This window comes from Hippopotamus amphibius, chromosome 13 (genome assembly GCF_030028045.1).
Source record: "Hippopotamus amphibius kiboko isolate mHipAmp2 chromosome 13, mHipAmp2.hap2, whole genome shotgun sequence".
NCBI classification, from domain to species: domain Eukaryota; kingdom Metazoa; phylum Chordata; class Mammalia; order Artiodactyla; family Hippopotamidae; genus Hippopotamus; species Hippopotamus amphibius.
The window spans coordinates 36295696-36322164 of NC_080198.1; the positions used below are offsets into that span (position 1 = coordinate 36295696).

Here is a 26469-nt window from a genome sequence, read left to right on the forward strand (position 1 = left end):
TAAAGGTCAACTATAGATTGGTGCTTAAAAGAAAAGACTGGTGATTAGGTTTCTAATAAAAGATAAATATAAAAGGCGAAAAGTTAGAAGATAGAAAGTTTCATTTTATCATGTTGAATTTTATTACTATACACATGGGAAAGTGTGACCATACACACAGATTTTTCAGGATATAAAAGCATCTTCAAGCAGAATACAAGAAATTTTCCAGCCTACGTAACTCTGACTTTACTGAGAAACCAGGTAGAGAAAAAATGAGTAGCAAGAGAGAGGGGAATACATCAAGAAACCAAAAGGAATCTGCAAGGACAAGGCAAGATTGTCCTTGACAGCCAGATCCTGGGAAGAAGTCTAAAAGGAAAGGTGCAGAGAGGAGAGGGCAGGCCACCTACTTGTGCTCATCATTCAAGATGTGAACTTTAAAGAACCGAGGCTGGACTTCTTCAGGCTTGTTGTCAGCTGGAAGGGCTTCAGGAGCTGGCAGCCACATGTTGAACTCTGTCAGCCAGTTCTGAAGAGTATTAACCTGTCAGAAAGTCAAGTCCAAAAAGACAGTTTTAGGGAACAAGCTCAGAGCTAAGTTCATTGGGCTTTTTAGTGCCCAGTAAGGCTAAATTACTCCAGAGCTCTGCAGAGGGGTGACCAAGTGGTGCCTTCCCAAATACTTACCGGCACAATGGCAAGGACAGTTTTGGCTGGCGTGTGGCGGAAGAGGACGTCGATGAAAGAGATCACTTGCAAAGTTTTCCCCAGTCCCATGCTGTGGGCCAGGACACAGCCAAAGCCACTACTGGTCTTAAATCGCTCCAAGGACTCAACCAGGTTATCATACAGGAACCGGATCCCACCAATCTGACAGAAAACAAACACAGACAAATATCTTTGGCTGGCAAAGACCAGGGGTCTAGTTTACTTACTCTGGAAACAGTCAAAATTAAGTAAATGAGCAGACATTATACCAGACAGCTGGTGCAGATGGCTACAGAAGTCTCCCTGAACCCTGACTAGTTTATTGGCCGGGTACATTCTTCTTGGAGAAAACAAAAAAAAGCATTCACCTAGTACAGTAGCCCATCTGAGGCGAGAATCTTGAGCACCAAATTCCTGAGTGGGTCTTTCACTCAGGCGTGGCCTGGCTGCCCTTGGTTGCTTACCTCAAGGAAGCCCATTCCACAAGGAGCAGTTCTTACTGTTAGAGTTCTTATGTTGAGTCAACCTCTCCCTTCATGGAGCTTTCACTCACTGGTCCTGGTTCCAGGTTCTGGGTCAACACAAACTACTCTGATCCTTCCTATCAGAAAGTCCCTCAGCCTTCTGAGTCTCACATCTCTTCTGGAGTCACAACTCCCTAATTAAAGCACTGCTCTCCAGAGAATATCTCAGTCTTGCAGATCTCACAGAAGGAGGCTCAAGATTATTAAGCCAAGAGATTAGCACCTTCTATGTGACAGGGCACATCTCAAGCTTGTCCCTTCCCATTCATTAGGAATCCTGAAGCATCAACTGCTAGGAAGAAGAATCAGGCCTTTCCAATAGCTGTTCATGGTACCAAACAAGTACCTCCCAGGCTGCGATGCTAACAACCAGCAGCAGGTGACGTCCACAGCAAGGAAGCTGGAAGGAGACCAAGAGCAGAGTCCAGATTTGCTGTACCTGATGAGGTTTAACGGCCCGTGCCAGCTGCGGGGCCAGGAAGACATTCTCCTCCTCCGGAGGGTGGTTCAGGTTGACGAGGACCCGCCCCAGAGCATCGCGCTGATTTAAGACATCATTCACATGAGTGCCACCCTTCTCCTCTTCTTCATCCTCCTCACTGACAGACTCACTGCTGTCCACGATGTGCAGGGTGTCCTCCTCTCCAGAGCTCAGTTCAATCACCTCTGAGACAGCCAACAAACAAAACAAAAACAAAAACTCAGGGAGCAGAGATAATTTACAGCCTGTTGTTAAAGCAAGAGAGCATGGAAGCAAAGTTAGAACTTGTTATCACTTATAAAAATTTTTATTTTTATTATTTCTCTCTTCTAGCTTCAAGTCAAGACAAGGGGAAAACTTATATTTACCAAGAAGACTCAGGGAAATTTGTCACAGTCAGACCCCAAACTGAATGAGGAAGGACTGAACTCTTTTACATTCAAAGGTACAGCCAATCTCTCAGATGAACACTGGGTCAGGAGGAAGAGGGGGCACCTCTGGCTTGATCTTACCATCTCGACTGCTTTTTTCATCCTCACTGCCACTGCTACTGTCCAAACAAATGACTTCCTGGCTTAAGACCCGAGGAGGCAGTTGGGGACCATCGCTTGCTCTTAAGACAATTTCCTCTAGGAAGAAAAGGATGGAAAAGAATGTTAAAACCACACTTAGCTCAAACATATTTTTCAAAATGATTTGCCATCCTCCTCTTTTGCTGTTCTTCGGGGGACTCTCTCCTGAGGAGACAAGTAGAGGGCATCTCAAAAATCTCAGCCCTCTTCCCAAATTCCTTTTTCTTTACTGGCTCTTACTTCCTAGTGTTCACCTGACCACTAGAAAATGTCCTAATCCCTTGGCATGTTAAGATCCAAAGTTACGGATGAAAATCTATGATCAATTTGAGAAGGTACATTTTTATCCATCTTAACTTTTCAGATGAGATACTTCTGATCACGTGCTTCTAAGAAACTGAATGGATTGAAAGGATTTCTGAGAGGCCACCATCTTATTCCAGATCTGTCCTTGACCACTGTGCGCATTGGGGGTCTCTTCTCCCTGTGGCGTGGGGCCTCTCCTGCCACTTCCACTGCTTACCGGGAAGGAACTCCAGGGGAACGGTGGGAATGGGAGCTGCATAATCCTTCCTCTGCTGCTCCAGGCGTTTCCTTCTTTCCAATTCTTCCTGTTGTGCTGCTTTGGTAACTGGCTCCAACTGATCCTCCCGGAGCAGCTTGCTAAACATTAAAATAAGAGAGAGCACTTGGGTTCACTTGAGATTTGGGCAATGTAATGTCAAGCTAAAGAGGGAAACCACCATTGCGGAGCTCAGAAAGCTGAGGTGGGAGAAGCCACAACAGTCCCACTACACCCATGCAATGGGCAAGGTTAAAAAAATAAATGGGACTTCAAGGCTCAGGTGGTTCTGGGCTAATATGTTTTTCATATTATTTAACTTCCTGACAGATGCCCCTGCTGACTCATCTCTGCACATAACAGATCAAGAGTGAAATAGAGTAATATGTAATTCATAAAGCTGGAAAGCAGTACAAAAAACGGAGTTGTTATATGGGAAAGTAGGATTATGGATGACTCTACATCCTTATTTCCCAAACTTAGAGTAAATTTTCAAGTTGTCATTATGTTTTTTTAAAAAAAATGAGGGTAGGAAGAGAAAAACATCATTTATTTCCTCTCAATAGCAAAACTGTCATTGGCAGAAAAAAGGACTCTCGGGGATTTGGATAGTTAAGGAAATTCGCATCTGCTGATCTCTTAGCTCAAGAAAGAAGCCTGGCTTCGGACCAGACAAGTCCTCTTTGAACTGATGTCGAGTTCTAAGAAAATGAGAACTCCCAGGGCCTCCAGAGAGTGGGACACTCCCCAGGGGTGCTTGAGTGCCATCCACACCCACCCTGTATCCTCTGACAGCCCAGACCCAGTGGTCCTGAGCTGCATCTTCGCTGTTAATTGGGGCACACAATTTACACTTCTGTCCTTGGGAAATAGGACTCTCCTGCTCAAGCCAGTCCTTCTGCTACTGAAAGCCTTCAAATGAAGGTAATACTTCCACTCCCTCCCTTCTCCTCTTACCCAGAGCATAGCTCACCGTATGTTTCTCCTCATGTGGGAAGGCTTCTGAGCTCTCTTCTTTTTGGAGTCCTCGGAGGCAAGGCTCTTGCCTTGGTGGCGCCTAAGCTGCTCTGAAGGCTCAGACTGAGATGAGGTAGTTGAAGTGCACCGCGGTGGCCGCTGCCCATCTTCCCCCAGCTGGGCGCACTCAGTGCCACACAAGTCTTCCAGGGATGGGTCTGAAGAGACAAGGGGAAAGAGGTGCCAGAGACCAACCTTTACTGGAGGAAAAGTAGGTTTTGATGCCCAACACACCAGGGTTCAAATCTCAACTCAGCAACTTATTAGTTGATGATCTGATAAGGCAAGTTATATCTCTCTGAACCTCAATGGACTTATCTATAAAATGAGGATAGTAATGCCCACACTTTCAGAGCTGTTATGAGGACTAAATAGTGTGCAAGCTTAGAACCAAGCCTAGCCCAGAGTAGGCTCACAACAAATGACAGCCATCACTCTCGATCTCATTTAGCACTATGATCAGAGTGAGGAAGTGTCATGGCCTCAGACTACTCAGAAAGGGACAACTGAGTTACCATTACAGCTCACACTCACTTGTATGACTCTAAGCAAGTGTCATCTGCCAACAGAGAGACCACTCCTCCCTTCAGTGTATTAAAGTGTTCATTCAATTTACCAACCATTTAATGCAGGCTTAAAACATGGCAAGCAGTGTCCTAGACGTTTTAAGGAAATTTATAAGATTGCTTCCCTTCAAGGAGTTTGTTCTCTAGACATAATAAGGCAAAGTATGCTAAATACCACAGGAGGGGCAGGGAAACTGACCTAAAGAACTTTAAAGCTTAAGGTACCATTTCTCAGTCAGAGGTGATTAGCTAAACCAAGAATAATTGTTTTAGGGTCACAGGAATATGAAAGGTACTATTTTGTGGGATGATCACACAAGGAATTATATGGGAGGCAAAATGTAAGTGAGAACTTAAAAGATGAACAGAATGTCTAATGGTATTATTGCCTTGGGAACAGGGAGAAAAGGGGAAGAAATTCCTGACAGAGGGAATGTCATCTGTGGTACCAACCACCAGCAAGAACAGGGGTTGGGGTAGTTGGGTCCACGTGCACATCCCTCTACTCATCTGCTGAGCTGCATTCTATCTGCTAGATGAGCAGGCTTTGACAGTCACATAGACATGTCCCCAGGTCTGCCAGAGCCTCTCAGATACAAGCACTATATAACCAAAAGGTCTTTCCCAAAGGTAAGAGGAATTCAAAATGAGAACAGAAATGCTAAAACTGAGGTGCTCTAGTCCATGCCACTTGGCTCTCAGGCAGGAAGGACTCAGGAAGTTTGGGGTTTTGGTGGTATTATTTTTGTTTGTTATTTTGGATTTACCATCTTACCTCTAAAGTCCTTTTTCTGCTATAGGATCCTATCTAGGATACCATATTGCATTTAGCTTTCATGTCTTTTTAGTCTTCACTAAACTGCAGCAGTTTCTCAGCCTATACTTGTCTTTCATGACCTTGATTTTGTTTTTTTCTTTGGCCACACCATGTGGCTTGTGGGATCTTAGCTCCCCGACCAGGGACAGAACCAGGCCTCAGCAGTGAAAGCATGGAGTCCTAACCACTGGATTACCAGGGAACTCCCAACCTTGATACTTTTTTGAAGAGTACTGGTCAAGTGTTTTGTAGACCATCCCCCAATTTGGGTCTGTCAGATGATTAGACTGGGGTTATGAATTTTAGGAAAGAATCCCACAGAGGTGAAGTGCTCTTCTCATCACAACTTATCAGAGTACATGATATCAACACAACTTATTACTGGTGACATTAACCCTGAAGTGGTGTCTGCCAGATTTCTCCACTGGAAAAATTACTATTTTTCCCTTTCCATATTTTATTCATAAGAGGCCAATCACTAAGCCTGGCCCACATTCAAGGGGAAGAGAATTAAGCTCCACATCCTGACAGGAGGGGCATCAGAGAATTTCTGGACACATGTTAAAACCACATACAAAAAAATGTTGGGGGGTGAGGGAGTTCTTTGAGGCTTTGAGAACACAAATATCCTTAAAAGTTCTACCCACGAATTTTAACATTCATCCATCGATCTTACCTAGAGCAATTATTACTGTGGTGTTCTAATGGTGGCTTTCTATTTCCCTCTTTCCATCCACATTTATTATCTGGAATTTTTCTGTAAAGGAAATTTGTCCCTTCTCCTTCATTTATATATTCAACATTAAATATATATATATGGACTCAAGAAGAAGCATTCAACCCTGCAGACTTTGGTAAAGGGAGGCCAGGGCTGCCATAGACCTCAACGAGTGAACCAGTAAGCTGATGTCCCCAAGCTGAAAAAAAGACTTAGCATGGGTCATCATCCTATGCACTCAACCACCAAAAAATAGCAAAGGGCCATCTCACTAGTCAGCGGCCAAGTCAGGGAATCATGAGTGTCCCAGACATTCTGTTACTGTTCACCTTCCGTGGCTTGGTTTAGCCCCTCCCAGCCCTATTACCATTCTGGGTTCCTTATGGTCTCTTTCATATTGATGCCAGATTCTAGAACAGCATGGAGTTGGAAACTAATGTTTCCTAAGAGATAACAGAGCACGGGGTTCAGTATAGATACGGAAGCCAGACTGTTGGGGTGTGAACACCAGCTCTGCCCCTTATTATAACCTTTCTGTTCCTCAATTATTAAAACAGAATAACAACTGTAGTGTTATTCCTCAACCTCAGGGGGTTGTGGTGATGATTATACAAGATAGCCTAGATAAAGCGCTAAGACAATGCTTGGCACATAGTAAACACTATATAAAACAGCTGCTGCTTTTACTATGACTACCACTATTTCAGGTACAAAGAATGGGTTTCGTTTCTTTTCTTCTTTCTTTCCTACAATAAGTCTACAAGATGAGTTTTGCTCCCCTTATTGATAAACTGAAGCCCTAGAAAGTTAAAAAGACTTGTCTATGGGTATATAGGAAAAAAGTAGACAGTTAAGAGAATGAGCTTTATAGTCAGGCAATCCTGGTTTGAATACTGGCTCTGTCACTTATTAGCTCTGTGTTTATGGGTTCAACTTCTCTGAGCCATAGTTCTCACATCTGTAAAATGAGGATGTAAATAGCTTTCTCATGGAAAATATTATTCTTTAAACCCTGATCTGCCAAACTCCATGGAACTCCATGCTCCCACAACCACATTCAACAGTCTGGGAGCACACAAAGCTCTGGGGCTTGGTCAGCCATGCTGCACAGCAGTATTTATTTGTATGGAGAACTCAAACTTCAATTATATATCCCAATCAAAGATGAGAAATAAGAAAGCAAAGGGAGAAACAGGAATGACATATGCAAACTGCATTTTGTTTTTACAAAATAAGGCTTTCTTACACCGCCCTCCCCACACACATTCTAAATCTTTCCACCTGAGACTGCCACAAGCCAGACACTGTTGCCTCTCCCACCCCCTGCTTTTAGTTTAGCCTAACATACATTTGAGCATCTGCTATTACCAGGCCCTGTGCAAAGGCACAATGGAATGGTCCACGTGGGGAAACATGTATATACATATACAGTGGAGTCCCTAATAGCAATAAAACTCGGGGGAAGGACACCTAATCTAGCCTTGCCTATTGCTGGTTATGGGGCACTTCTTTGGGAAAGGTGAGACCTGGGTAACAGAATGGGTAGGCCCCGACTAGTAAAGGAAGACAAGAAAGAACATTCTAGACAGATAGAGAAGGATAAGCAAAAGGAATAGAGACTTTAAACAAGGTGGAATGGTTAGGAAAGTACATGCAGTTCAACACTGGCTAAAACAGATTACGCAAAACAGCAGCGGGAGTGGCCTTCCAACCCAACAACCACTTCCCTTCTCTTCCCAGGAGCCCCTTGTCCAAGGAAAACTGAGGTGTAGACGCAAGATTTTCCTGGATGCTGGCACAGAAGTCAACCCCTGTTCCAGGGAGGACTACTTCCAGGGCCTTTTATTCCCACCATTCTATATCCCATTGCCTGGTGTTTGGATAGGGATGGGAAGCTAAGTGGCCACTGTAAAAATTACAGGTGGAGGGAGATGGTGGGTGTGGACCTGTGTGTGAAAATGCCCAGGTTGATTCACTCCCCTGAAGTAGCACTGGAAGCATCTTCGCTGACCTTTACAATGAGAGACCACTAAAGATTTTAGGTAGAACCTTTGCTTTTTGAAGAGCAAAGGAGAAATGGTCAAGGGAGGCACCAAAGAACGTTCATGATGAGACACTGCAATACCATTAACATGAGCAAGAGGTTAAAACATCACAATCTCCTCTCTATTACCACTAGGTCCACAGCAGGCATTTTTTGTTTGCTTGTTTTGGGGTTTTTTTTGATCTTTTTAAAATATTTATTTATTTATTTGGCTGCGTCAGGGCTTAGTTGTGACATGGGGGATCTTTTAGTTGTGGCATGTGGGATCTAGTTCTCTGACCAGGAATCGAACCCGGGACCCCTGCATTGAGAGCGTGAAGTCTATTTTTTTTTTTTTTGTAGTGGCAAGGGCTCCAGAGCGCATGGGCTCTGTAGTTGCTACACGTGGGCCTAGCTGCCCCATGGCATGTGGGATCTTAGTTCCCCGACGAGGGATTGGAAATAGAATTCTTAACCACTGGACAACCAGGGAAGTCCCCACAGTAGGCATTTCATAAAAGGCCTCCTAAAGACAGCAGAGTCCAGGGTAGTAAGTGGCCTTGGCTCATGGACATGTTCCACCTGCTGAGGAGACAAGGTGCCATCGCTCCCGTGTCCAGTCAGACAGAAGAATTACAAGAGAAGCTCCAAAGTAGAACTGCAAGTCTGGCTAGTTGTCCTCCCAAATTCACTACGCTCCTTAAACAGTCCTCTCGCATTTGTATCTGAAGCACTACAGGAGGAAAGCTCAGCAACTCTTGGTTTTCCTTAAAGACTATCATTCCTTCAGGCCTCCCACTCCTCCAAAGGGCTGATACTTCCATGGCATTGTTATACAATAATACTGTCACCTTCCTCCTAACTCACAGCCCTGAATTCTTCCCTCCTAAATAGGGAGGCCATCAAATTTCTCCTCCTAAAGGAACAGGTGGCTAGACAGCAGGCTCCCTAAGAGGGGATATCCACTGCTAATTTGCCCACTTCCACCAACACTGCAGCTTGACCTACATACCAATTACACTCAGGGCTGGGTTGGCACACTTCAATTTGGTGTTTTGCTGGGTCCTCTGACCTGGTTAGATAATGACCTTTGATGCTCTCCTGGCCTTAAGGCCTTTTGTTTTGTTTCTATTTCACAAGCAAATTTATTGAGCAACCACTTGGAGGAACAGCTGGAGGCAAGGCTAGAGGATAAGCAGATAGGAAAGTTAGAGTGTAGAGGGCAGGCCTTGAATGTTGGGCCAAAGGATGTGAACTTGATCTGCTGGGCAGTGGGAACTTGTTGCCAACTATTGTATTTATTTCTTCTGGTTTCTGCCTTGCAGAGTGGGCTGTTTCTGGGAGGAGGAAGAACAAAACCTGATAGCCTTTTGAATGTCACAAATTCACTATTAAACATTCCAGCCTGTGAGGCCTGGCTGTAAATTTGTCTCACATGGATTGAATGTAGCCAAGCACAGTAGCAATTTTTAAATGATCAAACATAGTACATACAATTCTCATGAACACTGAGTTCAGATGCAGGTTCCCCCTTTCCTTTATATACAAGATACAGGTCTAAATCAGCTTCTTACCACCTAGCATTCTTTGAATGAATCCTTAGCTTCTGTGTTCAACAACTACTGTTCGCTTGTTTAAAGGGCCTTTAGTTTACAGATGTGCTAATATTTAAAGTTTGTTGTCATGTAAGTCAGTGCTTTACAAGTGCTTCATTACTGCTTCATGATGCTTATTGTGAAGTTTCTGGTTTCTACATAACATTATAATATACACCACATCTTAAACTACTCTTAATAATAAAACTATCACTTCAAAATTGATATTATTAATTTTCCCTAAGTCAAAATATAACTTTCCACTGTGCTCTTTGGTATCTTCTGAATATTGAACCATGTGAATTTACAACCTAACCAAAATAATTAATTTAACTTTCAAAAAACAGCCCACCTCAAAATTCTAGAATATAATTCACCAAAAGTCACTGAGGAAAAAAGATTAAAGATACAACAAGGAGGTAGAGACATGTGCTTTGACAAAGGAAAATTAGTGTCTGTATGGTTTAAAAGTCAGTGACTATTACCACTCAAGTTCAGGATCATGGAATCAGATCTGGTGGCAAATACCTCTGAACTTTCTCCCTCATGTGAGCCAGCTGTAAGCAGTAATCACCAGAGTTATATAAACACCAACGAACACTTACATAATAAGCTTCTCAGGAATGAGTTATGAACACTACCACAACAAATATGATAGGCAAATGAGTAGCTTTGAAAAAAAAACCTACATTTAATTCATTAGGGGTATAAGGTACAAACACTTCCAGGGCCCTTTCTCCAGCTATTTCATTTCTTCTTCCTCCTCTATCTCATCTGTATAAACAAAGATCAGTGGATTTCAAGTCTTACCATGTACCTCCTGACATGATGTGGTAGACTACATATGCTATAACCTATGAGGTATGTGTGTCAAAAAACTGAACCTGGGGACTTCCAAGGTGGCACAGTAGTTAAGAATCCACCTGCCAATGCAGGGGACACGGGTTTGATTCCTGCTCCAGGAAGATCCCACATGCCACGGAGCAACTAAGCCCATGTGCCACAATTATTGAGTCTGTGTGCCGCAACTACTGAAGCCTGCTCACCTAGAGCCTGTGCTCTGCAACAAGAGAGGCCAGCACAGTGAGAAGGCCGCACACCACAACGAAGAGTAGCCCCCACTCGCCACAACTAGAAAAAGCCCATGTGCAGCAACAAAGACAATGCAGCCAATAAATAAATTAATTAATTTAAAAAAAATGAACCTGAATCTGAACACACTTTGATATTTCATTCCCAGTTTGCAAAACTACAGGGAACAAATGACTATGTTAAACTTGATAAACAAGACCATAAGGATGCAATCAGCAAAGTCTAGAAATGTGGGAAACTGCAGAACAAGTGAATCCTTTTCTTCTATAAATAAGTTGTAAGGAAAAAAGAAAACAAAAAAGAGGTAAGTTATATCTTAGCTTATATAATACTTAAAAAGCTTAAATGTTAAAGAGATTTAAAAGAAATCAACTAAATGTAGATCTAGTGGGGATTTTAATAAATTAACAGTAAAAATATATTTTTTTTAAGAACTTTTATTGAGATACAGTTAACAGTCAAAAAACAGCATATATTTAGAGTGTACAATTTGGTATCCCAATCTCCCAATTCATTCCCCCCCAACCCTCCCCACTTTCCCCACTTGGTGTCCATGTGTTTGTTCTCTACACCTGTGTCTCTATTTCTGCCTTGCATTTCCTCTTTCATAGTTGTTAGCATTTGCCTTATGTATGGAGGTGCTCCTATATTGGGTGCATATATATTTATAATTGTTATCTCCTCTTCTTGGATGGATCCCTTGATCTTTGTGTAATATCCTTTCTTGTCTCTTGTAACATTTTTTATTTTAAAGTCTATTTTATCTGATATGAGTATCACTACTCCAGCTTTCTTTTGATTTTCATTTGCATGGAATATCTTTTTCCATCCCCTCACTTTCAGTCTGTATGTGTGCCTAGGTCTGAAGTGGGTCTCTTCGAGACAGCATATATATGGATCTTGTTTTTGTATCCATTCAGCCAGTCTGTGTCTTCTGGTTGGTGCATTTAGTCCATTTACATTCAAGGTAATTATCAATATGTATGTTCCTATTACCATTATCTTAATTGTTTTGTTTTTGTTTGTGTAGGTCCTTCTCTTATGTTTCCCGCTTAGAGAAGTTCCTCTAGCATTTGTTGTAGGGCTGGTTTGGTGGTGCTGAATTCTCTTAGCTGTTGCTTGTCTGGAAAGCTTTTGATTTCTCTGTCAAATCTGAATGAGAGCCTTGCTGGGTAGAGTATTCTTGGTTGTAGGTTCTTCCCTTTCATCACTTTAAATATATCATGCCACTCCTTCTGGCTTGCAGAGTTTCTGCTGAGAAATCGGCTGTTAACCTGATGGGAGTTCCCCTGTATGTTATTTGTTGTTCTTCCCTTGTTTTTTTTTCTAATTTTTTTTTTTGGGGGGGTACACCAAGTTCAATCATCTGTTTTTATACACATATCCCCGTATTCCCTCCCTTCCTTGACTCCCCCGCCTCGAGTCCCCCCCACCCTCCCCGCCCCAGTCCTCTAAGGCATCTTCCATCCTCAAGTTGGACTCCCTTTGTTATACAACAACAGTAAAAATAATTTTTAAAGATAATCAGGGAGGGCTTCCTAGGTGGCACAGTGGTTGAGAATCTGCCTGCCAATGCAGGGGACACAGGCTCGATCCCTGCTCCAGGAAGATCCCACATGCTGTGGAGCAACTAAGCCCGTGAGCCACAACTTTTGAGCCTGCGCTTTAGAGCCCGTGAGCCACAACTATTGAGCCTGTGCTTTAGAGCCCATGTGCTGCAACTACTGAAGCCCATGTGCCTAGAGCCTGTGCTCCGCAACAAGAGAAGCCACAGCAATGAGGAGCCCGCGCACCACAACGAAGAGTAGCCCCCACTCACCACAACTAAAAAAAGAAGAAAGCCCGTGCACAGCAAAAAAGACCCAACACAGCCAATAAAATAAATAAATAAATAAATTTATTAAAAAAAGATAATCAGGAATTATCTGGATATTTTATGAAATAAGGAATTATTGATTTTAAAAAATTAGGTATGATAACAGTATGGTGTTTGTTTTTTAGGGACTTTATTTTAAACTATGAAATCACTCTCTTTTAAAGTATATATTTATTTATTTAATTATTTAATTTTTGGCTGTGTCAGGTCTTAGTTGTACAGGATCTTCATTCTGGCATTTGGGATCTTTCATTGTGGGGCACAGGCTTCTCTCTAGTTATGGCTTGTGTGCTCAGCAGTTGCTGCACACGGGCTTAGCTGCCCCCCAGCATGTGGGATCTTAGTTCCCCGATCAAGGATGGAACCTGTGTCCCCTGCATTGGAAGGTGGATTCTTAACCACTGGACCACCAGGGAAGTCTCCCTAGGGACTTTATATGTTAGAGAATAGATTAAATACACTCTGAAGATTTTATAGATAAAATCTTACAATGTTAAGGAACCAGTACTTTCAAATAACCCAAGATTGGGGGGAACAGATGAAACATGAGTAGCCCTGTATTCATAATGAGTAAAAAGAGTACTGGGAACACAAGGTTCATTTTACATTTTTCAAAACTATGTCTCTAGGCATTTGGGCTGTTTCTTATTTCTCATTCACATCTATAGTAGCACAAGCACACCTGTACAAATTATTTTTCCTTTTGATTTACATATTTGTGGTACAATCCACTACAGCTGAGGAAATGAGCAAAGAGTTTTAATGTTCAGGGATTGGCAAGCTTTTTCTGTAAAGAGTCAAAGAGTAAATACTTTAGATTTTGTGGGCCATAAGGTCTCTGTTGCATCTACTCAACTTTGCTGTTGTAGCTCAAAAGCAACCATACATAACTAAATAAGTGAATGAGTGCAGCTCTGTTCCAATAAAACTTTATGAAAACAGGTGGAAACAATCTTGGAAGTGAACAAAGTTGGAGGACTCATAATTCCTGATTTCAAAACTTGCATCAGGGACTTCCCTAGTGGTGCAGTGGTTAAGAATTCGCCTACCAATGCAGGGGACACAGGTTTGATCCTTGGTCCAGGAAGATCTCGCATGTTGTGGAGCAACTAAGCCCGTGCACCACAACTACTGAGCTCACGTGCTGCAACTAGTGCAGCCCGTGCGCCTAGAGCCCATGTTCCACAATGAGAGGAGCCACTGCAATGAGAAGCCCAAGCACCGTAATGAAGAGTAGCCCCTGCTCGCCACAACTAGAGATAATCTCGTGCAGCAATGAAGACCCGACATAGCCAAAAATTAAAAAAAAACAAAAACAAAAAAACTTGCAACAAAGCTACAGTAATCAAAACAGTGTGATACTGGCATAAATAGAGATATATAGACCAATGCAACAGAACAGAGTCCAGAAATGAACTCTCACATATATGGTCAAAATGATTTTCTTTCTTTCTTTTTTTGTTTTTTGGCCACACTGCGCAGCATGTGGGATCTCAGTTTCCCCACCAGGGATAGAACCCGTGCCCCTTGCAGTGGTAGTGAGGAGTCTTAACTACTGAACCACCAGGGAAGTCCCTCGAAATGATTTTCAACAAAACTGTCAAAACCATTCAACAGGAAAAGGACAGTTACTTTGACAAATGGTGCCAGGAAGCTGGATATCCACATGCAGAAGAATGAAACTGGACCCTTACCTTACACAAAAATTAAACTCAAAATGGATCAAAGACCTAACTGTAAAGCTTAAAACTATAAAACTCTTAGAAGAAAACATAGGGGGAAAATTTCATGACACAGGATTTGGCAATGATTTCTTAGATATGACACCAAAAGCATGAGCAATAAAAGAGAGAGAAAAAAAGACAAACCAGACTTCATGAAAACTTTTAAATTTTGTGCATCAAAAGACACTATGAACAGAGTAGGCTTCCTTGGTGGCACAGTGGTTAAGAATCCACCTGCCAATGCAGGGGACATGGGTTCGATCCCTGGTCCAGGAAGATCCCACATGCCACAGAGCAACTAAGCCGGTGTGCCACAACTACTGAGCCTGAGCTCTAGAGCCAGTGAGCCACAACTAATGAGCCCATGTGCCACAACTACTAAAGCCCGTGTGCCTAGAGCCTGTGCTCCACAACAACAGAAGCCACCACAATGAGAAGCTCACACACCGCAATGAAGAGTAGCTCCTGCTCTTCTCACTAGAGAAAGCCCATGTGCAGCAACAAAGACCCAATGCAGCCAATAAAAAAATAAATAAGTAAGTAAATTTTTAAAATAAGTAAATTTACATTAAAAAAAAAAAGACATTATGAACAGTGAAAAGGCAACCCATGGAATGGGAGGAGACAATATTTGCAAATCATATATCTATTAAGGGATTAACATCCAGAACATACAGAGAACTCCTAAAACTCAATAACAGAAAACAAACTGATTCAAAAATGGGCAAAGGATATGAACAATCATTTCTCCAAAGAAGATATACAAATGGCCAAAAGGCACATGACAAGATGTTCAACATTACTAATCATTAGTGAAATGTAAATCAAAACTACAAAAACATACCATCTCACACCCCTTAGGATGGCTACTATTAGAAAAACAAGTGTTGGGGAATTCCCTGGTGGTCCAATGGTTAGGACTCTGTGCTTTCATTGCTGAGTGCCCAAGTTTGATCCCTGGTCAGGGAACTAAAGTCCCATAAGCCACTTGGCACCCCCCCCCCCAGCAAACAAACAAACAAAAAACAAGTGTTAGCAAGGATGCGGAGAAATTGGAACCCTTGTGCACTGCTGGTGGGAATGTAAAATGGCACAGCTGCTATGGAAAATAGTATGGCAATTCCTCAAGAAATTAAACATAAAATTACCATATGATCTAGCCGTTCCACTTCTAGATATACACTCAAAATAACTGAAAGTAGGGCCTCAAAGAAATATTTATACATTCATGTTCATAACAGCCCAAGTATCCATGGACAGAGGAAAGGACAAGCAAAATGTGATATATACATAAGATGGAATATTATTCAGCCTTATAAAAGGAAAGAAATTCTGACACATGCTACAACATGGATGAATCAGGACATTACGTTAAGTGGAATAAGCTATTCACAAAAAGACAAATACTATATGACCCCACTTATATGAGATACTTAGAGTAGTTAAAATCATAGAGACAGAATGTAGAATGGCAGTTCCCACAAGGTTCCCAAGGGCTGGGGGGAGGAGGGAATGGGGAGTAATTGTTTAATGGGTACAGAGTTTCAGCATGGAATGATGAAAAAGTTTTGGTGACAGACAGTGGTGATGGTTGCACAACAATGTGAATGTACTTAATATGACAGTATTGAACACCTAAAATTAGCTAAAATGCTAAATTTTATGTTACATATATTTCACCACATACAGAGTTGACTTATTATGCTAAGTTAAAGTCAGACACAAAATGCCACATATTGTATGATTCTGAAACAAGAGGGAAGGGGCAGGGCACAAACTCTGAAAGAATGACATAGACTGAGGACATAACATAAATTGATTAGACACAAATGAGTCCAAGATGGCAGACAAGTCAACTTCCAGGCACCATGACAGTTCCAAGGCTGACCATGAGGATCAAAAAGTGGGTGGTGGCCCAATTCTGGAATACTCCACCCTCTCATTAGCCTATGAAATTACCCACCCTTACAAACACTGACAACCCCCATACCCTGGTGCCTTTCTCACCTTCTGAGATGGCCCATACTCTGCGGAGTATGTTTCTCTCTAAATAAATCTCTAAATAAACTTCTTACCTATCATGTTGTCTCTCACTGAATTCTTTCTGTGGTGAGACATCAAGAACCTGAGCTTCATTAAGTCCTGAAACCAGGTGTGTGATCTCAGTTGGAAGATCTTGGATTTTGGCCAGGTTTGAGTCCCAGTCTCATGGGTTCAGGTCCCAATCTGAGTTTTGGCTGGGTTTGAGTCCCAGCTGCGTGAGTTCAAGTCCCAATCTGAGGTGCATGGTTTCAATTCCATTTACAGAAATGCACAGAATAGGTACATCTATACAGACAGAAACTAGGACAGTGGTTGCCAAGGGCTGGGGGAGAGGATAATAGGAGTGACTGCTTATGGGTAACAGGGTTCCCTTTTGGGGTGATGAGAATGTCCTGATATTAGAAAGCAGAGATGGTTGCAAAACCTTGTGAATATACTAAAAATCACTGAACTGTATGTACACTTCAAAATGGTGAATTAAATCTCAATAAAAACAAACACACTTTTTTTTTTTAATGTTGGCTTGGTGCTTCTGCATCCAGCTAAGACAGAATAGCTTGAGGCAAACCAAAGGTTGCACCAAGAACAGCTAGAAATATGTTAGCAAATTAAACAAACAAATGACAACAACAACAAAATCCTTTTGAAGGCACTGAAGAGATGCTGAGACAACCAGGAGTTGAAGGGACAAGATTCCAGAGAAGGAGAATACTACACAACCATAAAAAAAGAATGAAATCTTGCCATCTGTGGCAACATGGATTGACCTGGAGGGTATTAAGTGAAATAAGCCAGAGAAAAATACCATATGATTTCACTTATATGTGGAATCTAAAAAACAAACAAACAAAATGAAACAGAAACAGAGTCACTGATACAGAGACCAAACTGGTGATTGTCAGAGGGGGGATGGGGAGATGGAGGAAATAGGTGAAGGGGATTAAGAGGTACAAACTTTCAGCTACAAAATAAATAAGTCATGGGGATGTAATGTACACATAGGGAATACAGTCAATAATACTGTAACAACTTTGTATGGTGATGGATGGAAGCTGGTCTTGTGGTGATTATTTCATAATGTATAAAAATATCAAATCACTAAGTTGTACACCTGAAACTAATATCTGACAAAAGACTTGTATATAGAATATATTTTTCAAAAACACAAGTCATTAAAAAGACAACAAGCAACCCAATAAAGAGCAGAAGGTGAGGAACAGATATCTCAGAAAAAGAGATATACAAATGGCCAATGAACCCATGAAACGGTGCTCAATATCATTAGCGAAATGCAAATTTAAATTATAATCAGATACCATTTGGCACCCACTAGAATGGCTAAAATTCATAAGACTGGCCATATCAAGTGCTGGCAAGAATGTGAGGCACCTGGACCTTTCACGTTCTACTGGTAGGAGTGTGAAGTGGTTGATACAGTGATGTTGGAAAACATTTTGGCAGTTTCTTATAGAGTTAAACATACACCTACCATTTGACCCAGTAATTCACTTATTGATATTTTATCTAAAAGAAACAAAAACATAGCTCTAATTTTTTTTAAAATAAACTTTATAGGAATGTTCAAAGCAGCTTAATTCATAAGATTAAATGTCCATCAACAGGTGAATGTATAAACAAGGGGTAATATATTCATGCAATTGAAATACTACTCAGCAATAAAAAAAAAAAAAGAACAAACTATGGTGACAGGCAGCAACACATATGAATTTCACAGACATTATGCTGAGCAAGAGGCCAAAGACAAAAGAATATGTGTTGTATAATTCCATTTATATAAAATTCTAGAATAGGCAAAGCTAATCTATAATAGAAATCAGTTCAGCGGTTGCCTGGAAAATTGACTAAAAAGGGGCATGAGAGAACTTTCTGGGAAAATGGATATTTTCTATATTTTGATTAGGGTGATGATAACATGGGTACATACATTTGCCAACAATCATCAACCTTCACAGGTAAAAGATGTGAATTTTACCATATGTAAATTATATAATAAAGTTGATTTTTTAAAATTGTGTGATATTGCTAAAGCTATTCTTAAAGAGAAATTCATGGCCTTAAATTACTGTCAAAAAATAACAGAGAGTGAAAATCAATGATGTAAATTTTCTTCTCAAAAAATTAGAAAAAGAACAGGAAACTAAACTTAAAGAAAGTAGTAGGAAGAAAACAATGACGATCAGAGGAAAACATATTTTAAAGAGCAAAAGCAAAACCAAAAGTTGATTCTTTGAAGCATAAATGCTACATCCTAACACAACATTGGAAAGCAACTATACTCCAATAAAAATTAATTTAAAAAAAAAAGCTACATCATCAGAGGGCCTTACCACTACTGCCACAACCACCACAATGGCTAAAATAGGCCCTTCCTCCCAACCCCTGGGACTCATTCCCTTTCTTTATTGTTTACAACGTTCTTATCAAGATCCAAAGTTATTTTAGTAACTTGATTCAACACCTATCACCTGTCTCTCTTTTAGACTGTAGCTCCTTGAGGGCAGAGATTCTGTCCATCTCATTCTCCACTGTATCCCTCAAGCCTAACAAAACTGCCAGCTGCCTAACAGATACTCAATAAATGTATGCTTAATTTTTTTAAAATGAGCTTGTTTTTATAAAAGACTGCCACTACAGAAAAATGCATATGAATAAAAAATCTACCGAAGTATATCAGTTCCTATTCAGTATGTTTATGTTCAATATCTTCAATACATCATCATTTACGAGCGCATATTGATGTTCTCTGTGGACTGAGCTTTCCCTGGCTCAATAAATGTCGTGAAAAGCCAATATATTTGCCGATAAGCCTTAAAACATTAAAAACTCATGCAAACTGGGCTTCCTAGGTGGTGCAGTGGTTAAGAATCTGCCTGCCAATGCAGGGGACATGGGTTCGATCCCTGCTCCAGGAAGATCCCACGTGCCACGGAGCAACTAAGCCCGAGCGCCACAACTATTGAGCCTGCGCTTTAGAGCCCGTGAGCCACAACTATTGAGACGATGTGATGCAAATACTGAAGCCCATGTGCCGAAAGCCCATGCTCTGTAACAAGAGAAGCCACGGAAATGAGGAGCCCGCGCACCACAATGAAGAGTAGCCCCCACTCACCGCAACTAAAGAAAGCCCACGCACAACAACAACAGAAAAGACCCAACACAGCCAATTAAATAAATAAATAAATAAATAACTCATGCAAACCAAAATGTGATTCACCTTCAAAATAGTCATGGAAGCCAGTTTGAGGCGAAAAAAAGAATCTCATCATAGCTGTTCCTTGGGAAGAATTAAATCTTCGCAGCATTAATGCTAAAAGGCACTAAAGTATTCTAAATTAAGCACATCTTTTAAAGTGAGATCTGAGAGCAAGGGGACCAATATCATTCTAACTCATGAAACAACCTAAGACATGAAGAAAAGAAATGGCCAGCCTTTCCACTACTCTCACAAGGGAGGGGAACAACTGCAAATCATTTGTAAAAGATACCAAGACTGCACAGAGGTTCTCAGTCTCAGCACTGCTGCCCTTTGGGACTGGATAATCCTTTGTTGTTGGAGGCTCTCCTGTGCATTGTAGGATGTTCAGCAGCACAACCTCCTCGTACCCCGGCATCCACTAGATTCTAGTAGCACCTTCCCAGTTGTGACAACCAAAAATGTCTCTATACATTGCCAAATGTCTCCTCCGGGGCAAAATCACTCCATGCAGAGAACCACTGCTTTTAGCACAATCAAGGCCAAAATACTAAAGAAACAATCATTTGCAAACACAACTATATCTCTTCAGTCCATCTGAAATTCTAGCCCTGTGCTGCAGACAGATTTAATTTTGCCTCTGCTTGGCATGATGATGAAGATTTTTGGCCATCTCTGCAACCACAGGCAAGAATTACCAAATTCTCAGCAAATCAGCCACAAAGTGGGAACTTCTGAGCAAAGGTAGAAAGAAGATAGACTAAGGCTGAAAACTTTAAGGAGTCTAGTTCAATTTCTGAATAAAATATTAAAAGTTATGAGAAAATGTAAAGTGAATACTTGGGTTTACTAAAATCTTACAAACCAGGTGATATGTAAAATAATTTCACAAAATCAAAATTTTAAAAATCCAAATTAAACCCAAAGACGCTGATGAAAACCACACTGCAGTCTTTAAAATTTGCCTTTCCTATGTCCTCTCACTTTTTCACTCATGAAATAAAAGACTATCAAACAATATGAAAGATTGCTTAAACTGACAATGAAATTACAGATTTTTTTATTTTTAATGCTGTGTGTGTGTGGCGCACAGGTTTAGTTACTCCGCGGCACGTGGGATCTTCCTGGAGCAGAGATCGAACCTATGTCCCCTGCACTGGCAGGCGGATTCTCAACCACTGCGCCACCTAGGAAGCCCTACAGATTTTTTTTTACAACAAAGAACACTGTGAGCAATGTTAAGGGATAAGCCACAGACTAGATGCTATTAACAAAATAAACAGTAAAGGATTAGTATATCCAGAATATAATACTTACAAATATGAACACTTCAATATGAAAAACATCATCACCACAAATAGCCAAAACTGACATCATTATTTCAGAAATTTGAGCTGGTTCTTGAAGTATTCTCCCACTTTCTCCAATCACTCAACTTTATTATTCTATCAGTCATAGGAAAATATCCACTAACATCCTATGGCTTTATGCCAAACATGAATGCTGAATCACCTACTCAGCTTGATTTCCCCCATTCCTTCCATCCCCCAGAATTCCATAAGCAACCCCACACCTAGCCATCATCACATATTAAGGAAGAGAAACCAAACCCTACTGCTGCCCAGGGAACAGAAGGTGGAGAAAGAGCCAACTCCTACCTGGAAATGGCTGCAATGAGGAGCAACATACCACCCAAGGCATCTGGCGACTGTGGCACCTGGCAACCTGCAGCCAGCTTCCAGTGGGGAGAGCCCTTCCTTCCAGACTCTGCCAAAGGCCTCAAGAGACAATAGGCTGGTCACTCTTTCCTCAAGAGTTCTCCAAGGGTCTCTTAACTCTCTGGTAATGACTTTTTTAAAGAAATGGGCTAGGCATAAAAAAGGATGAAATTTTGCCATTTGCAACAACATGGATGGACCTGGAAGGTATCAAGCTTAGTGAAGTAAGTCAGACAGAGAAAGACTAATACTGTATGTTATCACTTTTATATGGACTCTAAAAAACTAATGAATATAATAAAAAAGACACAAACTCAGAGATATAGAGAACTAGTGGTTACTAGTGGAGAGAGAGAAGGGGGGAAGGGCAAAATAGGGGTAGGGAATTAAGAGGTACAACCCTCTTATGTGTAAAATAAATAAGCAGGACTTCCCTGGTGGTCCAGTGGTTAAGACTCCACACTCCCAATGCAGGGGGCCGGGGTTCGATCCCTGGTCCGGGAACTAGATCCCATATGCCACAACTAAGAGCCCGCATGACTCAACTAAAGATCCTGCACGTGGCAACAAAGACCTCACATGCTTCAACTAAGACCTGGTACAGCCAAAAAGATCCCAAAACAAACAAACGAAAAACACCATGCTTAGTAAAAAAATAAAATAAATAAGCTACAAGGACATATTGTACTATACAGGGAATATAGCCAATGTTTTATAATAACTATAAATGGAGTATAATCTATAAAAAAATTTTAAGGACTTTTATTGAGATATAATTGACATACAATATAAAAATTTTTGAGTCGCTATGTTGTATACCTGAAACTATTATAATGTTGTAAATCAACTACATCTCCATCAAAAAAAAATAGGCAGGCTAGGGATATGAATGGGAGGACAGAGGCAATGAAATGTTTTTCGCTTGTTTCCCAAAGTATGAGTGACCCAAATATGGAAGAAATAAAAATAGAATTAAAGACTCAAGCAAATTATTCCTGAAAACTTTAGAATCACTAAAGGGCCAGTGCTTTCTCTACCTGCCATTCAGCACTACAGGGAGTAAAGTTCCAGATGCTTCAACTGCTTGAGAGAGGTGTTGGGGCTGGAGCTGGTTCAAGGGTCATGTCAATCCACACTGGGCTTCCTGCTCTTCTTGAGGGCTCCAACTGGCAGCCTCTCTCAAGGAGGCTAGAAGCCAATCTCCTGGCATCTCCAGTGAAACTGAGAGCCGAGAGTTAACAGGACCTTTGCACTTGCAAAGTGAAGATTTTAAGAGAGGAATGAAGAGAACAAGCCTGCTGCAGCTTCAGGGATTGTAGCCCTTAACGGTGGAGCTCAGCCAGGTGAAGTCCCACACTTTCCCGCCTGGAAATCCATTTTAAATGGTGACGGAAGCACAGAATAAAACACAAACCTTTCCATGACATCCAAACTCCACTAGGGCCCCATGTAATGGTGTCCACAACAAGCAAGAGGAAACGAGGAGGGCTTCCTAGGTGGTACAGTGGTTAAGAATCCGCCTGCCAATGCAGGGGACACGGGTTGGATCCCTGCTCCAGGAATATCCCACATGCCACGGAGCAACTAAGCCCGTGCACCACAACTATTGAGCCTGCACTTTAGAGCCCGTGAGCCACAACGATTGAGCCCATGTGATGCAACTACTGAAGCCCACGTGCCTAGAGTCCGTGCTCCACAACAAGAGAAGCCACGGAAATGAGGAGCTCGTGCACCACAACAAAGAGGAGCCCCCACTCACCACAACTAAAGAAAGCCCGCATGCAGCAAAAAAAAGACCCAACACATCCAATAAAATTAATTAATTAATTAATTTAAAAAAAAGAGGAAACGAGGAGGGCACAAGTGCTATCTCTTTTAAGAGGAAATGGGCAGGGACTTCCCTGGTGGCACAGTGGTTAAGAATCTGCCTCCCAATGCAGGGGACACAAGTTTGATCCCTGGTCCGGGAAGATCCCACATGACGCAGAGCAACTAAGCCCGTGCACCACAACTACTGAAGCCCATGCGCCTAGAGCCTGTGCTCGGCAACAGAAGCCACTCCAATGAGAAACCTGCACAACGCAATGAAGAGTAGCCCCCATTTGCCGCAACTAGAGAAAGCTCGCACACAGCAATGAAGATCCAACGCAATAAATAAATAAATAAATTAATTAAAAAAAAAAAGAGGGAATGGGCAAAGAGTAACAGCTCAAATTCTGCTGCTTTTATTTGAGAGAGGACTTGGGTACACACACTAAGGTGACAATCTTCCAAAATTTGTTACTGTTATATCTGTTAACCTAAGAGAGTAGAAGATAGTAAAACTGGTCCTATGGACAAACAAAAGCACACTAGTAACCTGTGTTTATGTGGGGATAGAAATCAACGTAACTCAGTTCTCTCATTCTACTGATGAATGCTTTGAAGCACTGCAGGTACGACCACAAAACACACACACACACACAAACACACACACACACACACACTTTCCAGAAGGATTCAGTAAGTTGAGAAAGGGCTGGACACAAAGACTCGGGTTTCACAAGCAGAGCCTCAGACATCATGCTGGGAAAGCACAGGAGGCAAGAGAGATGTAAGATATATTTACAAAATCCCAAAATTACAGAATACTGCTCCAGCACAAAATTTCCTCCACAAAGTGAGTTCACATATAATTGAAACATTTAAATGATCCCTTCAGACTCTTAGTGATGTTAAGAATTTCTTATTTGAGAGCAGAAAACAAGGTAGGTTGAGGAGCAGATGTGGGGAGGGCAGGGCTCAGTTATCAGTTCCCATACCCCAGAGAGCATCATTTAAAGCCATGTCTTGGCAAAATAATAAACTATTGCATGTCACTGACCTCCTGAATTGTCTCATTAATTGAAACCTTAAATGTTAACTCTATGAATGCAAAAGGCTGAAGAGTAAACTCTGGTCAGACAAAGACAGGTAAAGCCCTTTCTGACTGACCACGTTAGAAATAAAACAAATCTTTTCCTGAGAAAAGAAAATATGCATTTGTCTGGGAGCACACTGCAACTTTGCTTTCTGATTAAGAGTGGTTGGAACATAAGTACAACTTCGCTAAGCTGGAAGAGCATTCAGCAGTGGCTCTCCCAGGACCTTATACCCCACAGGGTAACAACGCTATAGACCTCTACCATATATGATCACCATCAAGGAAAAAACCTCTCTTCTCCTCATGTTCAATCACAAACTCTGTGCCTAAATCTCCCATTCTGCTTCTCTCCATACCATTGTACTACCTGGTCTGGATTCTGGCATGAGCCTCCAAAGGGTCTCCCTGCCTTCTGATTACCTGCCCTCAAATCCACACTGCACACCACAGAAAGTGAACTTTCTGAATCTGATCGTGTCACAGTCTCCACCCATCCAGGATCTTCTACCCTTCCTTCTGACCACCAAGTACCTCTCACTAACCATTAGCACCCACACACTCTCCACTCCCTGCTCTCTAGCCTCAAAAGCACAGTGCTCTCACGGTCTCTAGGCCTTGGCTGAGGCTGTGTCCCTCTTTCCCCCTCTTTTCATCTAACAGTTATGTTTTAGATTCTAATGACTTAATCCTAACCCACACTCTCTTTTAGGTCTCTGCTAAAAGGTTAGCCTCCAAAAAGCCCTCTCTAGGTTTCTTCCTTTTTATTTTGGCATATGCCCAACTGCTAAACTGTAGTGCCTGTCAATTAGCTGCAGAGAGAAAGTTAGTAACTGCTGCTGTCTCTCTTGGTATGCTGTTTAGGGAACTTCATTCAAGCCTGGCACATTCTGCTTCTGTATTCTAAACTGGACCAAAGAGTATTTGAAGACTTCAGAAGATGATTTAAAAAATATTGAAAAACCTCTTCAGAAGGGTTGCTGGGTAACTCTGAAGTCAGCGCAGGCACAGCAACTGGGGAACAGTTGTATTCCCAGCACAGGTCTGTGGTGAGCTCTGCTAGATACAGTCCCCAACCCATGCCCAGTCATGCCCAAGTCCATCCAAAACTGCTCTAGTCACTAGCTCTGCTCCCAGAAGCCTGGGGCCCAGCCCACCAGCAATGCTTATTATCCTTCAGCTAGATTTATCCATGTTACAAATATTACTAATTCAGTTCTCCAAAGAGCCCTATTAAGTAATAACACTACAAATATTCCCATTATACAGATGAAAAAAAAAAAACTTGCTATAAGTAGTAAAGACAGGGTTTGAACTCAGGTGGTTGATCTGGCTCCAGGGTCCATGCTCAGCCACCGCCCTGCACAATCTCTCCTCTAACTCCCATTTCCCTGAAAGTTATGAGGGAAGAAAATAGAGTTCAGAAGCAGAGCTACATATGTACTGTGCCTTGGTTTACAACCAAAGGTAAAACAAAAATGTAATGCAGCATAATGGATCAATTAGATAATCACACTGGTGGAGGTAGGAGGATAAAGTTTGACCCCTACCTCACAACACACAAAAATCAATTCCAGATAGATCCTAGACCTAAATGTGAAGGTAAAACATTAAAGCTTCTAGAAGATAACAGGAGAATATCTTCATGACCTTGGGGCAGACAAATATTTCTTAAGCAAAACAGAAAAAGCAGTAAACATAAAGGGGAAAAAAACCAATAAATTTGACTTCATTAAAATTAAAGTGAAAAGAGAGTGAAAAATCAAGGAATATAAATGGGAAAGGGGTGTGTGTGTGTGTGTGTGTGTGTCTGTGGAAAAGACTCACATTCAGATATAAAGAATGCCTATAAATCAATAAGAAATTTGTGAAAGAAAGGAAAATGGTCAAAAACATGGGTTCAGGCACTTCACAAAAGTGAAAATGTTCATATGCATGTGGAAAAGAGCTTAACATCTGAAGTAATTAGGGAAATGAGAATTAAAACCACAATCAGATACTCTCACCTCCTGGATTGTTGGGAAGGGATGTTAAAGGCCCTACAAAGTCACTCTGAACAACTGGGTCAATGTCCAACATGCTTTTCTGATGCAGGTTTATAAAACAATCTTCTGCCCCCAGAATACCCAAACTCTCTGCCCCTTTATGTCTCTAAGCCTAGTATACAGAAAAGAAGGACAGCAACAAGTACCAAAATCAGCACTACTTCATTTCTAACACGGAGGTCACCCTAAACTCTGACATACGCTATTCTGAAAAAATCAGTCCAACAACAGATATTTAAGTTGTCTCAGGAAAAAGTGACACAAGTTTCTGGGGAAGAGGAGAAGACAGAAAT

The 26469-nt window shown here is 41.5% G+C and overlaps 1 protein-coding gene across 7 annotated transcripts in view; it reads right to left on the reverse strand.

Annotated features, from left to right (window-relative positions):
* The window catches only part of RAD54L2 (RAD54 like 2), a 124453-nt gene that overhangs the window by 25479 nt on the left and 72505 nt on the right, over positions 1-26469 (reverse strand). For 6 of the 7 annotated variants that reach the window (XM_057705520.1, XM_057705517.1, XM_057705521.1 and 3 more), the window contains 6 exons: positions 3803-4004; positions 2791-2930; positions 2208-2324; positions 1654-1940; positions 670-852; positions 393-526 (listed from right to left, as the gene is read on the reverse strand). In XM_057705520.1, coding sequence (XP_057561503.1) covers positions 393-526; positions 670-852; positions 1654-1940; positions 2208-2324; positions 2791-2930; positions 3803-4004 — 1063 coding nt within the window. The remainder of the gene's footprint in view (positions 1-392; positions 527-669; positions 853-1653; positions 1941-2207; positions 2325-2790; positions 2931-3802; positions 4005-26469) is intronic. The other variant, XM_057705522.1, reaches the window with a different exon arrangement.